The sequence below is a fragment of the Gymnoscopelus microlampas genome (assembly GCF_963454915.1).
Source record: "Gymnoscopelus microlampas genome assembly, chromosome: 13".
Lineage (NCBI taxonomy): Eukaryota > Metazoa > Chordata > Actinopteri > Myctophiformes > Myctophidae > Gymnoscopelus > Gymnoscopelus microlampas.
Window position 1 is genome coordinate 38,417,517 of NC_139950.1, and position 14,804 is coordinate 38,432,320.

Sequence of the window (14,804 nt, forward strand, 5' to 3'; positions counted from 1 at the left end):
AATTTGTGTCATTTTAAGATTTCTTTGGCTATTCAAAAATAGCAGATAGCGTGGCACTCTATGAGCTTGTAGATCAGCTATTTTTGAAAAATCATGAAAATCTTGGAATACATATTTTTTAAAGCGAACATTTGTAAAATATTTTGTTCCAGGGACCCCCAGAAGAAAAGATTTGAGTTACAAATGTCCAAAAGAAATCAAAGATTTGCAAAAAAAAATCATGATTTTTCAAAAAATAGCAGATCTACAAGCTCATAACGCGGCACTCGGTGCCGCGTTATGAGCTTGCATATCTGCTATTTTCCAATAGCCAAAGAAATCTAAAATGACAGAGATGCGCTCCCGGATTGCATGGGTTAACTGGTGCAGTGTCGGAAGGAACCAGATTAGCAGTGGGCCAGCTAACCTCAGGGTTAAGTATAAAGCTAGGCCATGTTCAGTGTTTAAAGCCAATGTGAATGGTATATAGGGGAGCAGGGAGGATTCAGGGCCCAGTTTCATTACCTCGGACCACTGACACAAGTGACATCCTGCTGTTTACCACCTGGCTCCCATGGCCCCTCCCCCCCTCACCCACCCCGACCCGCACGAGAGTCACAGTTCTTTTGTTAGTACCAGATGCCCTAAACCAGCAATCCCCCACGAGGATTGGTTCATACATAGCCAGTGTCGCCGAGTTAATGACCTGCTCTCAATTTCTGCCACCACAAGGGCTTATGCAAAACAGTGGTACACTACTTTCAGCACAATGCTATCGCATCCTGCAATAAGACTGGTGTATCTTCTATTCAGTTATTCTTACATAGAAAAATGTACAGTAGTTTAAAAAACTGTTTTACATCGAAATTAATATGGGCAGAATTTTAGGGCTCCGAGGGCCAACACCGCCCACGACTGCCAGCTGCCCATTATTAACCCGTTCAATCCGGGGAACGCATCTCTGTCATTTTAGATTTCTTTGGCTATTGTAGTTCTGCTATTTATTTTTAAATAGTGAAAATGTTTGCAAATCTTTGAATATATGTATTATATTTTTAAGCAAACATTTGTAGATTTTAGTTAAAAATGTTCGGTTTAAAAATATATATATTCAAAGATTTGCACACATTTTCACGATAAAAAAAAAAAGATCTGCTATTTTTTAATAGCCAAACTAAATCTAAAATGACAGAGTTGCGTTCCCGGATTAAATGGGTTAATGCCAGTAGTTACTTGATGGTAACAGGACACAGTGTGTGAGTACTATAATCCCTCTGGCACAGTTATGTCATCAGGTTCACTGGTGTGGCAAGAGAAACCGATCCCCGGAGAGGACAATGGCAAAACTTGTACTAGTATAATGTGAGACGTGCAGTCAATCCACAAACATTGTATGTTACTGTCAATTCATTTCATTCGTGCACCTTATTATATTACCTGTTGGGAAGATATATGCCTTTGTAATACATAGATATGTTTTTTTGGGGGGGGTGATAAAGTGTTGAAATACCTTGAAGGCTTCCAGCTGTTGATTGATCACGTCTGTCTCCATGCCGACCAGCCCTTGGGACTCCTCCTTGTCAACAGCTCTCTTCAGTCTGTCCGTGCACTGCTGGAGTTTAGAGTATAACTCGTCTAGATGGGTGAGAGTATTGTTCACCCGCTCCTCTCTGCTCTTGGCTCTGTCCGACAGCTTGCCACATTGCTTACCGAGAGAATCGACATCTCTCTTCAGGCCCAGCAGGTCTGGGGAGGCCTCCGTCTCCAGCATCTTCTTACAGCTGTCGCCGGCGTTGACCGCGTTGCCCATCAGATCTTGCAGTTTAGCCACAAAGCTCTGAATGCTGTCCTGCTGTCTCCTCAGGGTGTCTAAGTCACGGCCCACCGGCGCCATGTTGTCCAGCTCGTCGTCTAAGTCGGTGAACTGGGTGAACATCTCGCGGATGTTGTTCTGGAACTGGCCGATGCCCTGCAGCTTACCTTCTAAGGTTGAGCAAGTGTTCTCTACCGTCTTGTTGATGGCGCTGTAGTCTTGCTCGAGGCTGTCGGTTTGCAGTAGGAGGTCTGTTACTCCATCAGCATCTGGGACTTCCACTACTAGGTCCTTTGCCAGGTTCTTCAGATGTTCAACCTGGGTCTGCACTAAATCCAAACTTTTCTGTTGGGCTTTCATGTTGGTTAAGTTCCTATTGCTGTAGGCCTGGACTCCTAATGATTCATAGGCATCCACTTGCTTCTTAGCTCCCTGAAGTTGACACTTTGCTTCCTTATGAGTGTCATTAAATTCCTTAAGTCTCAGTGAGATTTTCTCTAGTGACTCCCGCTTAGTCAGCAGTCTCTCCAATACACCGTCTACTCTTCTGCCAATGCCAACCTTTTCTTCTTTTATCGAATCAGTGTCTGCATTGGCCACCTCCAGAACACTATCTGCAACTGTGTTGAGTTGTTCCATCGCCCCTCTGTGCTTGTCCACGTCCTTCTGGAGGGCCTTCACCTGAGAGATTGAGGTCTCCACAGCCACAGGATCAACACTGAGCTTCACACAACCCTCGCCAGACTCGCACTCCTGGATCCAAGAGTTGAGCTTCTCTGCATGCTCCTGGTACTTCAGAGCTCTCTGCAGAGCCACCTGGAGCTTGTCAGCCCTGTCTGCTGAGCTCTTTTTGACCTCCTCCCAGTTGGAGCTGAGGGTAGAGAGCTGACCTTGCAGTGCCAACTTCTCAGCACCATCTGTGTTCTGCAGAAGCTTCTCCCCTTCACCAATGATGGTGTTGTAAGGTTCTTCATGTTCACAGAGGGTCGACTGGAGAGTGTTGTGCTCCTTCAGGCTGCGGCGCAGGTTGTCCACCTTGGTGGAGATGGGATGGGGTTTAGACTGCTCTTGGATCTTCTCATCAAGCCAGGCCTGGAAGTCTTTGGAGGTTTGGTGGAACTGCTGGGAACTGGCAAAGGTCGAGTTCAGCTGCTGGATTCGCTTTGCTACAGAGAAGAAATGCAACAATTAACTTTAGTAATACTGTAATAATGTAGTAGAAATTATCTGTTATCTATTTCATCTTCATGTTATAATTAGCCAATAATAATACACTTCATGAGATCAGATCACTTTTCACAGACAATTTAATTTATTAAACTTAAAATACACACCAAAATAGTGGGAAGTTAAAAGCTAATACAGTTAATCTACTATTGTGTCACAAAATTAACTAATTACTGCAAACTGTAGTTGAATGAATGGTTCAACTACATTTGCACTACTCAATAATAATTGCTAGCAATATGGAATGCTTTGGCCACAATGCAGCCTATGGTGTATTTGTATTTCCTTAAACAATTGAAATGTTTCTTATTTGTGAACAATACAGCCTACGGTGACATAAGACAACATAAAAAATGAGACTAAACCTGTTTTCTCCTCCAGCTGTTTGAGAGGCTTGCTAACACTCTCCAGCTGCCTGGCCAGGTCTGCTTTGAGATAGTCCTCTGTCACCATCGCCGTGAGCTCAGTGCTGAGGGCTTCAGCCTGCTTCAGCGTCTTCCTCTCCTCTCTCAGCTGAGCTGAGATGGTCTGAGCGTGCTCCAGTTGCTTCTTCACAGTGTCAGGTTGGCTGTTGAGCTGCATCTCCAGTTGAGCAGAACTCTGACCGAGAGTTCTCAGGAGCTCCTGGAAGGTTCCGGTCTTCTCCCCGGCCTGGTCGATGAGGCTGGCACGTTGATCCAGCTGCCCCGTCAGGCCTTGCCACTTCTGGGTGACAGCGGTCAGCTGTGCCCTCACCGACTCCCCGCTGGACGGGTCGTGCCCCTGCGAGGAGCTTAAGATCGCAGAGGCAGCTTCTTCAAACTGTTCATATTGGGGCTTACGGCTAGTAAATTCATTCTGGAGGATCTGTAGGGAAAGAAAGGGTCAACATGAGCTTTGATAGTGTAGCACATACAGTACATCCAAATGTAAAACACTATGAAGTAAAGTTTGCACACTTGAAAACATTCCCAAGATGGCCGCACACCTTCCCCGCCTCCATTTTTATTTTTTATTGTGTTTTATATATTTTTGTTGGGTGACTGGGCAGCGATGCGGATTCGGACAGATTAGTGGTTGGGTTGTACAGTGGGGTGAGTGGGAAATGTAGGGGGATCTTTTTTTAAATTCTGTAAAATTAGAAAATTCAATAAAAAGAAATATTAAAAAAAAACTTCCCATAGCAATTTATTACCACTACGCCTGATGTTTCAAATGTCAGCTCTTCATTTTAATTTAATGTATTAGTAAAATGTGTATCAGGGACTACAAGGGTACACAATACAGTCATCTCAAGCAAAGAGAAAAAGATGCAGTCACTTTCTAGTGCGCTGAATGTTCTTTTTTCTTCTTTACAATATGAACACCTAACTGAAAGGAAAAATAAATAAATATATTGTCCTTACCTGGACCTGCTGTTTCTGCATCTTCAGCATGTTGGGGTCCATAGACAGAGGTCCAAGGACACTCATCATCAACTCTTTCTCTGAGAGCCACTGGCGAAGCTGGGGCTCGGTGGTTTGGAACAGGTCCAGGTTCCTGTTGGAGCGCTCCAGGTGAAGCTTCCTCTCCTCCACAGAGCTGCTGACGTCGGCCCAAGCAGCATCTGACCAGAAGGGCAGAACAATCACACCGGCATGGATTAGTCAGCACAACAGAGCCCCCAGATCCACAGCGCCATCTTTTATTAATAACCTCCCACTAACATGGCTGTGGTAGGCATCTAGGTGGTGAAATAGTTCTCCAAAGCTGAGAGCGAGAGTAGAGGTATATGTCATTATGATGTATAAAGTTTAATTCATACTATACGCTTGCCCAAAATAACCGACTTTCAAGGTAACACCATCTCGATGAAAATCTGTCCTTTTGTGTTTAGCATTTTTTTTTTTTTTATGTTTTACAAATTCTGAAAACATTTACAGATGTGAATCAAACTCACTGTGGCAATTTCAGTATCTCAGTAGCGCTTGACCACCTCAGGACAAACCCTTGGTGCTTACCCATCTGTGCCAGCATCTGCTTCCATTGCTCTACCTCAGGGGAGTTCGGGTGCTTCTCGATCAAGTGGAGGAGCTTCTCTCTCAGCTTCTGGAAATCTTCTCGCTTTTGCTTCATCTCATCTTCAAAGGCCTGAGAGAATCGCACATGCATATAGATTTTGACACAGCACAGTAACTGGGCAAATTCAGTGTGGTGCCTTGTGCACAGCTTAGAGTTGCTCAGATTTATTAAATCAACATCTTCTGTACTGCACCTGCTGTTGCTCAAGCTGGGTTTTCATCGAATCTTTCTCCATGGCGGAGCATTTCCTGGACGCTGCTGTCTTTTTCGAGTCCGTCAACCACGTCATCATGGACTCTGTCTCCTTTCGGGTGTCTCTCACCTCCTCCAGAAGATCGTTCAGCTCTGCGGTCCGACATTGCAGCAAATCTCCAAGGGTCTTGTAGCCCTCATTGAGGAACGACATGTTCTGCTGAATTACCATCAGCTCTGCGGACACCAGAGAGGTTGTCATCAACTTAACTCCCTAGGATGCCATTCTGCCTCGTACAAAATAACTGCAGTGTCGTAATAATGAGATTGTGCTAGCAGTACAGTAGAACCAGTAATACTGCAGCTTCATCGAATATTTCAGGAAAGCTGTAGTTGTTGAAGAATAATGCCTGGCACAGAGTTGAACCACTTAAGCCCTATATACCCCGGATAGGGAAAATAGGCGATCTACAAGATCACAATGAATGCGTTGCAATGCGACGCACTGTGAGCTTGTAGATAAGCTATTTAACATAGTTGAACATTTTTAACTCAACAAATTTAAAAAATAGCAATGCCAGGTTAAAGTGGTTACTGTAAGACCAGAGAGAATGTGTTATTATGTGTTATATTAATACTGTGATTACCTTTATTGGTTAGGTAGGCATGGCTCCCAGGACCTTCACCATTAGTAATAGCTGATACAAAGAAATAAGATGAAGCTTAAGAGAAGCACAAGCAGACTGCCTGATGCAAGGTCTCCGTACGACTTGTATTGGTTAGTAGTTATACAATATACAGTAATAACAAATCCCCCAAAATGTCACTAGCACCCATATACTCTACACACGGTGGCATGGTTGGCACCACTCCTTCCCCATTATTTTGTAAGATTTGAGAATAGAAGTACAGTAAGTGTGTTTTTAAATGTACCTGACTTGTGTGAAGGCTTCGTCTTGGCAGGCGAGGTGAGAACACTCATGAGGCTGCTGAGAGCGGACCCTTTAGAACTGAGGTCCTGGACAGCAGGTCCTTTGGACGTCCATTCCTCCAACAAGCCCTGTGCAAAAAGTAATCAATAATGATAAAAAAAAGAAAAGAAAATACATATAGTAGATATAAAGAGGACCATGCTGTTATTTCTATCACTTATGAATGTGAACTATGGTAACTGTGTTGGTTAATTTAAACACAGGCATACTGTAATATTTTGAACTAAGCTCTCCCATTTGCTTTCAATTGCAAACATTACTTTTTTATTTAGTAATATAATAAGCCTATATATATATATATATATATATATATATATAAAATTATGTATATTATTTGGGGCTTTGATGTTGACCTATTCACTTATGGTACATTATCTGGATTCCTTTTATCTTTTATGTGACATCTCAGTGTATCTAATCAAAGTAGTTTCTCTTCCTGGAAGTCATATTAATTTAGTGTTTCACTCCCAGAAACCCTTTCCATTTGTCTCTCATTAGTTTGGCAGAGAAAGCAGCAGGGCTATGAGGGAGGACGGGGCAGTGATCTATCTAACACACTCACCTCCACCCTTTACAAAACACAACCACCATTTCAAACTGTTGTGTCAGACGTTAAGTATATCACCAGTGGCTCGTGCCCCGACGCTGTGCTGACTTACAGGACAATTAGTCTAAACACATTGTTCTGGGACGACTCCAGAACAATGTTTTGACTTGCTCTCATCATGACTCACCGTGACTTTCTGCAGGTCCTTGGACAGATTGTGCTCACTGCTGCTTGGCTGAACCGCAGGTACTTTCTCTTTGGTTTCCTCCAGCCATTTGGTGAGGACTCCGGCCGCAGACCTGAACTCTCCCAGCTGGTCCTGACAGGAGGACACCTCCTCTTCCCTTTGGTAGAAGGGGGGGAAAAAAAATCATAAATGTGTGCAAAGATCAAAGCAAAATCATACAAAAAAAAACACTTACATTTACTGAAAAGATAAAGTCATGGTTAAAAAAGTGAAATGTAACAGGCAATAACTATATTAATCTAAAGCTAAAATGGTAATGCAACAGAGGCTTACTTCTCTCTCACAGTGTCCTTGAAGGCATTGAACGTTTTGGAGAGGTCATCGATCTTGGCCTGAATGTGGGTCTTGTTTCCATCAGGGTTCATGTTGGACAGCTCCTTGGACAACCTCTGCAGCATCTCCACATCGTTGGCATGTTCAGCCATCTCAGCTTTAGTATCCTATGATGACGTTATCAGAACAGTGATGAAGATCCAGCCAAGGACAATAACGTACATTTTTGATAGTGAAGACAGCTACAGTATATAATCAGCTGAAATACCTGCATGCGCTGAGAGACTTCGTTGAATGTTTTCCCCGGTCCATCTGTCTCATCTAATTCCTGTGAGCGCTTCAGGACAAACTGCTCGACCTTCTCTGTGGCTTTCTCAAACTCCTCCACCTTTCCTTTCAGATGCTCCAGCTGGTTCACCTTGTCTTTATGTTTGGTACAGGTGTCAGAGAACCGCTGGGACAACACTTCCATCTTGGACTGCAGCAGGGCGGCCGCAGACGGATCTGCAGTCTCCACAAACTTCTTTACCTTGGCTTTCATTGCCGATATGCTGCTCTGACGACTTGCAATGTCCTGATCCACTGCCTTCAGGAAAAGAAAAAAAAAATACAATCAGTTATTGTATGTCCAACTGTAGCGGATTTTTGTTCAACTACAGTTTGCAGTAATTAGCGTCTTTTTACAACGTGGTTCCTCAGGGGCGAGTGATCTAGAAGAGGGTATCGCTGTCTGTTAGTGTGCCCGGAGCTAATCTTGCAAACTGCTGCTAATCAAGCAGTGTCGAATTTCTTGTGCACACTGCCAGTATAATTCTACTTTTTTAATATTTAATAAAACATTTGATATAATAACTAGAAAAGTGCGCTCCTCAGAGCACAGGTCTCCTCTGCCAGTTGCCTACCCAGGGACTGCAACCTTTGGGTCATAGCCACTTAATAATAATGTGTACCGATTTGTTTTGATGAGTTTTGGACAAAATCTGTAGGAGGAGTATCAAAAAGTGTGTTTTGAAGAAAACACAAATATCATGGGGTTCTGATAAAGCTAAGTCACAGACAACTGACGTCACAGGCTTGTCACATTAAGTCAGAGAACCACATGAGGATTTTTTTATCACCTTTGATTTTGATATAGAACAGAGATGTATCCGAGTGTTTCACAAATCAAGCAAGACATAAATACCCTATGACCCATATGAAATATGCCTAAAGCTAAAACCAGCTACTTAGTCTATTCACGTTAAGTTGCAGAACGTACTGGTAACTTGTAATCTGATGGCATATTGTTAGACAGGACTTGAACTGGAGCAGAATACATACTGCTTCTTTGCTGAGGATGTCCCCTATGGCTGCAGAGTCCAGGGGGATTTGTCCTTTCTCTTTCACACTCTTCTCCACTCCCTCCATCCATCCCATCATTTCATCCAGGCCATCCTGAACACTCAGAGATCGGGTCAGGGTGATCTGCAGCTTCTCGTTCCGATCACTCACAGACTTAGACAGGTTGTCGTACCGCTCCGCTATGTCGTCTATGGTACAGGGAAAACAATCAGATTATGTTCAAAGACCAACAGTTAATTATAGCTTAAACACTATTGGGCAAAACACAAAGATGAATGTTTCAAACAAGGGGAATGAATTACTTTGTAATGGCTGTTTTGTGAAGACTATAAATTTGAAAAGGATTAGTGAAAAGTACGTTCTGGTACACAGAAAGCTTTTTTGAGTGCCAGCCAAGAAGTCCATGATTAAGCCATCATAGTACATTACATAAACATTCCAACAGTCCTGTGGACAACTGTAACCCTTTGTCAAAGCAATTCTCTTTAAAGTTTCTCTTTAAAGATGCAGTTTGTTACGATTCAGGAACGTTTTCATGGCCATTTTTTACCTAGCTTAAAGCAGCACTATGTCACTTTTTTTTTTATGAATAAAAAAATTATGTTGGTAGAGTATGTTAATACAATATAACCTATACAATTGGGGTGTACTTTGTCTCCCTGCTCTTCTATTGAGACATTTAGATTGTGTCAAAGGTCATGTCTCACCTAGACACAGGATCTGACATGAATTTTGACCTGATGGTCAAGATTCAATTCATCCCCTGAGCAAGCGGGCCGGCTCTATTAGGTCAATCGTAAAACATTTCAGCACTTGCACAGGAAACCGGGTTCAAATCCGGGGTAGAAGAGGAAAGTTACATAGTGCAGCTTTATCGACCTAGCTACTTTCAAGCTGCATAACTGTAATGAACGCTTGGAAAATATATAATAGCTATTTTCGGCGTGCGACACGTCACACCGGCGTGCAAGCAAATATGAATCAGGCTTAATTGTTTCCTAGTTTACCAGTTAGACACCAGACATTGAGAGTTCTCTAGAGGTGCACAAGAGTCAAATTAGGATTTTAATCCTATTAATCCTTCCCAATTCATTTCAAAGCATTCAACAACCCTTTTAATGCTAAAAGGATCCCTGGCTAATAAGCCTTACATGCCTTAATACATTATAATTGCACTCTATAACAAAAAATTAAAATTAAAAACTTTAATATTTTATTTATTATATTTATTTTTACTCAACGGGGAAAACATCAAAGTTGATGATGTCATTTGTGTGTGGTCCAGACCTATGGAGTGGAATGCATGTGCTAACTAAAAAACAACTTAATACATCCTAAGGTTCATATGAGCATCAAAACAATATTTAAAATATTAAAATATTAGCACATGCATTCCAAACGTTCCACAGGACCACACATGCACAAATGACATCACCAACCTGCGACGGGCTTTTTCCCCGCTGAGTAAAAGATGATCAATTTCTAAAATAAAATAATTATTTAAGGTGTTTAAAAAAAAATAAAAAAATTATAGTGTATTAAGGCATATAAGACTTATTAGCCAGGGATCCTTTTAAAATATTAAAGTCAGATTTATTATATCCCTAAAGCACTGCTTTAGTGTCCGTAACTGCCAGTAACTTCAGCAGTGCATTGTCAATGACACTGCATCAAGGCAGCTACTGTACTGTACTCCCACCAGTCACTCACCTACTGTTTCCTGGATCTCATCCTGATTGCTCAGCAGGTCTCCTTCGGATCCAATCAGAGATTCGGCCGTCTTGCGTAGCGTGTCCACAGCAGACTGATGTCCAGTCGTCTGACCTTGCAGGGCCTGGATATCGGTTAAAGTGAGGACAGATCAGAGAATTAATAATGTTCCTCACTTGAGAGAGGTCATGATATTGACGCTGTCGGGTGGAAACTTTGTATGTTAAAAAAAAAACGTTACTCTTTAGGAAATTAAAAAAATAGAACCTGAGTTCCAATGGATCCAATGTAGTTATTAGTTTAGTTAATACTTTTCATTGGTTAAATATTTATAAAACCTACAGACAACTTTCAACTGGCCATCCCTATTTGGGTTATGTCTATGCAAGTAGATGTACTGTAGTCTTATACATTATAATGTAATCTGTGAGGTACATTGAACAAAGTGAAAAATACAGTAAAGCAACAGGCACATATTAAAAAGGTATATATAGGCTCAGTATTCAATATTCATTATTCATTCAGCAGATACTGGTCTCAACTAACACCCTTCAATCTTATTTATCTTATTGAACTTTTAATGTATACTATTTAATGACCTCTTCCATTAAGGAACGGATTCCAAATAAGCCTGCTGGCTTCTTCCTTTTTTTTGCACAATAACTTGTTTTCTTTTGGTATTGTTTCTATTTTACATTACGTTTAGTTAGTTTATTACGGTAATAAACCAACTAAACAAAACTATCTTGAATATTTTAGCTTCCATAGAAAGCTTGGCATCTCTCTGAGATGATTTGTAACCCGAGTCATCCTCTCTGGCGTCTCTTTATCTCCACATATCTATGTTGTAAGTCACTGCTTCTCCACAAGACATGTTGGGGAACAACATTGCGTTGAGTTATTTTTGGGGAGTGACACCATCATGCGACTAAGCATAAATTTGTTTTTAAACTCTTTCTCTCCGTCTCCAAACGTGCAATCACATGCCAGCTGAAATCAAAATCAAGCAGACATTTCTTTCGGGGAAAAGGGGATTTTTAAAACAAATTAACAAGCCCTTTTTGCCAGTGTACTAAACATAAGTTACAAGTAACCAGAGCTAAGCTGTTCGTGTGTTGCTTGGAGTTTGAACAAAGAGCTATAAATAGTTTTTTAGAGTGAGTGGAAACACTGTATATGGTAAGGCAGGTCTGTTTTGTTATGACTTTAAACCCCAAATGAGCATGAATAACTATCACACCCTGTAACATTAGTAAAAAAAAAAAAACTATATTGTGTTGATGAAAATGTTGCTGAATTGATTTAGACAGTTTAACATTTGACTCAGTGTAAGGGGCGTCGGGCCCCTGGGCAAAGTAATCTCTTGTAAATTAGATGTAAAGCTGACCAATACTTTTAGCTAACCAAAAGGTTTAACTGAATACTACAACTCTGGTTCTGTGGTGTTACAGTACACGCCTTGGTTTCCTCCAACTGTTTCTGTAGTGTTTGTGGGTCGGCAGCGATGGCTTCTGACTGCTGCCTCCTCGCCTCCTCCTCAGAGCTGTTGAGCCACTTCTGAAGACCAGCAGACGACTCGTCGTATTTCTTGTACTTGTCAACCACATCTTTGAGGTTGCTTCCAAGCTGGTTGCACTGAAACACATTAATTTGAATGACACATGGATCGGAATGACACATAACCCCAAACAGGCTCAACTGCATGTCTAAAGCACAAATATATAAATAAATAAATAGATCGTATTTTTTAAGACTGTGGAGGTCTCTGAAATTGATATTTTCCACATTACTTGCAAATAATATTTGTCAATATAAAAGAGATTTCTAAAGTTCTCTGTTACCATTCATGGATAAGTACTGCCCCCATGTGGCAAAAGTAATGTACTTGACTCTTGAAATGTCATACAGTCTAGATTCTAGAATCCATACCTGAGAATGCAGAGATTTGTAGCGTCCAGCTGCAGAGTCCAGTTGATCTTTAACAGCAGCACAGGCCCCAGAAGTGTCTATCTGCAGCTGACCATGGTCAGCACCTCCGCAGGCTTTAGCCACATCTAGAACCTTCTGCCCCGATATGGTGATGAAGCGAAGGTCCCCTTTGTGAGCGATCACATCCTCGGCGAAACTTCTTTGCCGCTCCAGTTTCTCACTGAGAATATTGAGGCAGGCTGCTGGTGCCCCCATCTGCTTCATCTCTGCTTCAGCCTGGTCCAGCCACACTTTAAACTCCTCACAGTCACCCTGGAACTTCTTCTGCTCCTCCTGGACGCACTGCACCTGCTTCATCTGCTGCTCGGCCTGCGTCAGAGAGGCCTCGTAGCGCCCGCGGAGCTCCTGGACGTCCCTCTGCAGTTTGTCCTTTTCTTCCGGGGACAGCACCTGGGCCTGTTTGTCCAGCAGAGCCTGGGCCGACTGGGTGGCCATGATAAGATCCTGCTGCTGGGACAGAATCTCCTGATGACGAGCCTGCAGGAATAACAACAAGGCTTTCTGGTCACAGGAAAACGATAAAAGCACAACCATAATAGGGAACTACGGTAATGTTTAATATAATGTACAAAGCTCTAAATTAGGACTCATAATGCAAAGGAAATTGAGAGAAATCATGAGTAAATGCATTCATTGCTAAATCCGGTGGCTTTCTTTGTTCCATATTTGGTTTTGATACAGGAAGACAGTTTTGTTTGTAGTATGCAGCACGGAAGAACAGCAATAGACATCTTAGTATACCGTAAATGTAGGCTATTGGGAAATTGGATAAACGTTCATGACTATCAATAATTACAAATTAAACTATTCTGAGACAGCCCTGAGAGAAATGTTTATACTGCATTATGTAAACTGTACCTTGACCATGTCATACTGGTTGTCAAGGTCCAGAGATGAGGTGTTGTTCCCACTCGTCTCCCTTGCAGAGTCATTTTCAACGGTTTGGAGAGTGTTTCCATTGGTATTGTCGTCCTCTCTTATCAGACCCTCGGCTGACGTTTCCGAAGGAAGGTTCCCATTGTGTTTGCTCATTTGGCTGCTTTTCTCAAGGTCTTTTTCTTGTTGATTCCCAATGTTGGATATCCAGCCTAGGAGACCTTCAATTTTGTTCTTACTTTCTTCAAGCTGTTCAACAGCTGCAGCCTAAATAGAAAGCAACAGTTCCAAAACACAGCTTAATGTCTTGCACAGATGCTATTGTATTTAACTTTATGTATATTACTATTCTTGTTATTAATAGCTACATATATGCTAAATGTACACTAATGTTGATATGTGCCATTTATATTGATATTTTGACTGTTTTATTTCATTCAGATTTTTTTTTTATCTTATTGAGCTAATTATTATTATTATTATTATTATTATTATTAATATCATTATTATTACTTAATTTTTATCCACAAGCTCTTAATTCTGGGTTTCATTGCCTGCAGTGTTGCAGCAGCTATATTGTGAGCATAATGTTTGTTGATTTATGTTACTGTTGTAACTAAAGAAACAAAACATTATTTACTCATGGAGTAATGTAGGCCCACTAACCTTCTCACTTTCCTGTTTGATAGCTGTGGTAACAACCTTCTCCAGGTCTTTTCTGGACTCCTCGGCTCGTTGGTTGATGAGCTTGGCTTTGCTCTTGGCCTCCTCCAGCTTGCTCTCTATGACAGCAGTCTGTTCTGGCATCAGTTTGCTCCGGTTCTCCTCCAGAAACTTTGCAGTGCCGGTGATGACCTCGTTCAAAGCACTGGCATTTGTCAGCACGTCTTTCTGCAGGGCCTTGAGAATGGACAGACATGAAGTCTGATTAACCACTTAAATCCTATACTTAATTGACCAGAGTCCCCCAGGGCTCTCCATTAGTTCCCCTCCTGTTTTCGCAACACACTAGATATCTTCGGCGAAAATAGACGATCTACAAGCTCACAACGTGTCGCAGCACGATGCGTTGTGAGCTTATAGATTGCCTATTTTCGCCACCGTGTGCCCCAGAATAGGGACACAAAGGTTCAAGTGGTTAATGTTACAGTCATGGAAAAAATCACTTGGAAACCTACACTGGACTTAGATGTGTATTCACTGAAAAAGTACATTTGTACATCGAGTATCAAAACAAATCTTAGTGTACAAGTTTACCTGGTGCTCTTGCTGATATTGCTGCAGGTCTCTAACAGTATCTGTATTGTCAGCCTGATGACCAATGAGACGGTTCTCTGTCAGGGTGAGATTATCACAGAGCTCTCCCAGCTTGTCTGAAAACTCCTTGTGTTTCTCCACCACACACTGCAAAGAAAATAGCAATTAATCTCATGCAAAAACGAGACATTAACAATAACAATAACATTTACGAGCATACAGTTGTACAACAAAACACCCATCATAGAACAGAATTCACATACGTTGTGCCATGTTACTCATTGTGATTATACAGCTAAATTGGAGGGTTAATTCATCGTA

The 14,804-nt window shown here is 41.7% G+C and overlaps 1 protein-coding gene across 19 annotated transcripts in view; it reads right to left on the minus strand.

The window, feature by feature from the left end:
* dst (dystonin) overlaps positions 1 to 14,804 on the minus strand; it is a 146,955-nt gene that overhangs the window by 43,198 nt on the left and 88,953 nt on the right. For 18 of the 19 annotated variants that reach the window (XM_084076801.1, XM_084076800.1, XM_084076809.1 and 15 more), the window contains 17 exons: positions 14,484 to 14,630; positions 13,893 to 14,126; positions 13,209 to 13,493; positions 12,291 to 12,827; positions 11,820 to 11,996; positions 10,362 to 10,485; positions 8,631 to 8,839; positions 7,579 to 7,896; positions 7,311 to 7,477; positions 6,978 to 7,134; positions 6,185 to 6,311; positions 5,899 to 5,949; positions 5,253 to 5,488; positions 4,999 to 5,128; positions 4,405 to 4,604; positions 3,385 to 3,865; positions 1,490 to 2,958 (listed from right to left, as the gene is read on the minus strand). In XM_084076801.1, coding sequence (XP_083932927.1) covers positions 1,490 to 2,958; positions 3,385 to 3,865; positions 4,405 to 4,604; positions 4,999 to 5,128; positions 5,253 to 5,488; positions 5,899 to 5,949; positions 6,185 to 6,311; positions 6,978 to 7,134; positions 7,311 to 7,477; positions 7,579 to 7,896; positions 8,631 to 8,839; positions 10,362 to 10,485; positions 11,820 to 11,996; positions 12,291 to 12,827; positions 13,209 to 13,493; positions 13,893 to 14,126; positions 14,484 to 14,630 — 5,049 coding nt within the window. The remainder of the gene's footprint in view (positions 1 to 1,489; positions 2,959 to 3,384; positions 3,866 to 4,404; positions 4,605 to 4,998; positions 5,129 to 5,252; positions 5,489 to 5,898; positions 5,950 to 6,184; positions 6,312 to 6,977; positions 7,135 to 7,310; positions 7,478 to 7,578; positions 7,897 to 8,630; positions 8,840 to 10,361; positions 10,486 to 11,819; positions 11,997 to 12,290; positions 12,828 to 13,208; positions 13,494 to 13,892; positions 14,127 to 14,483; positions 14,631 to 14,804) is intronic. The other variant, XM_084076803.1, reaches the window with a different exon arrangement.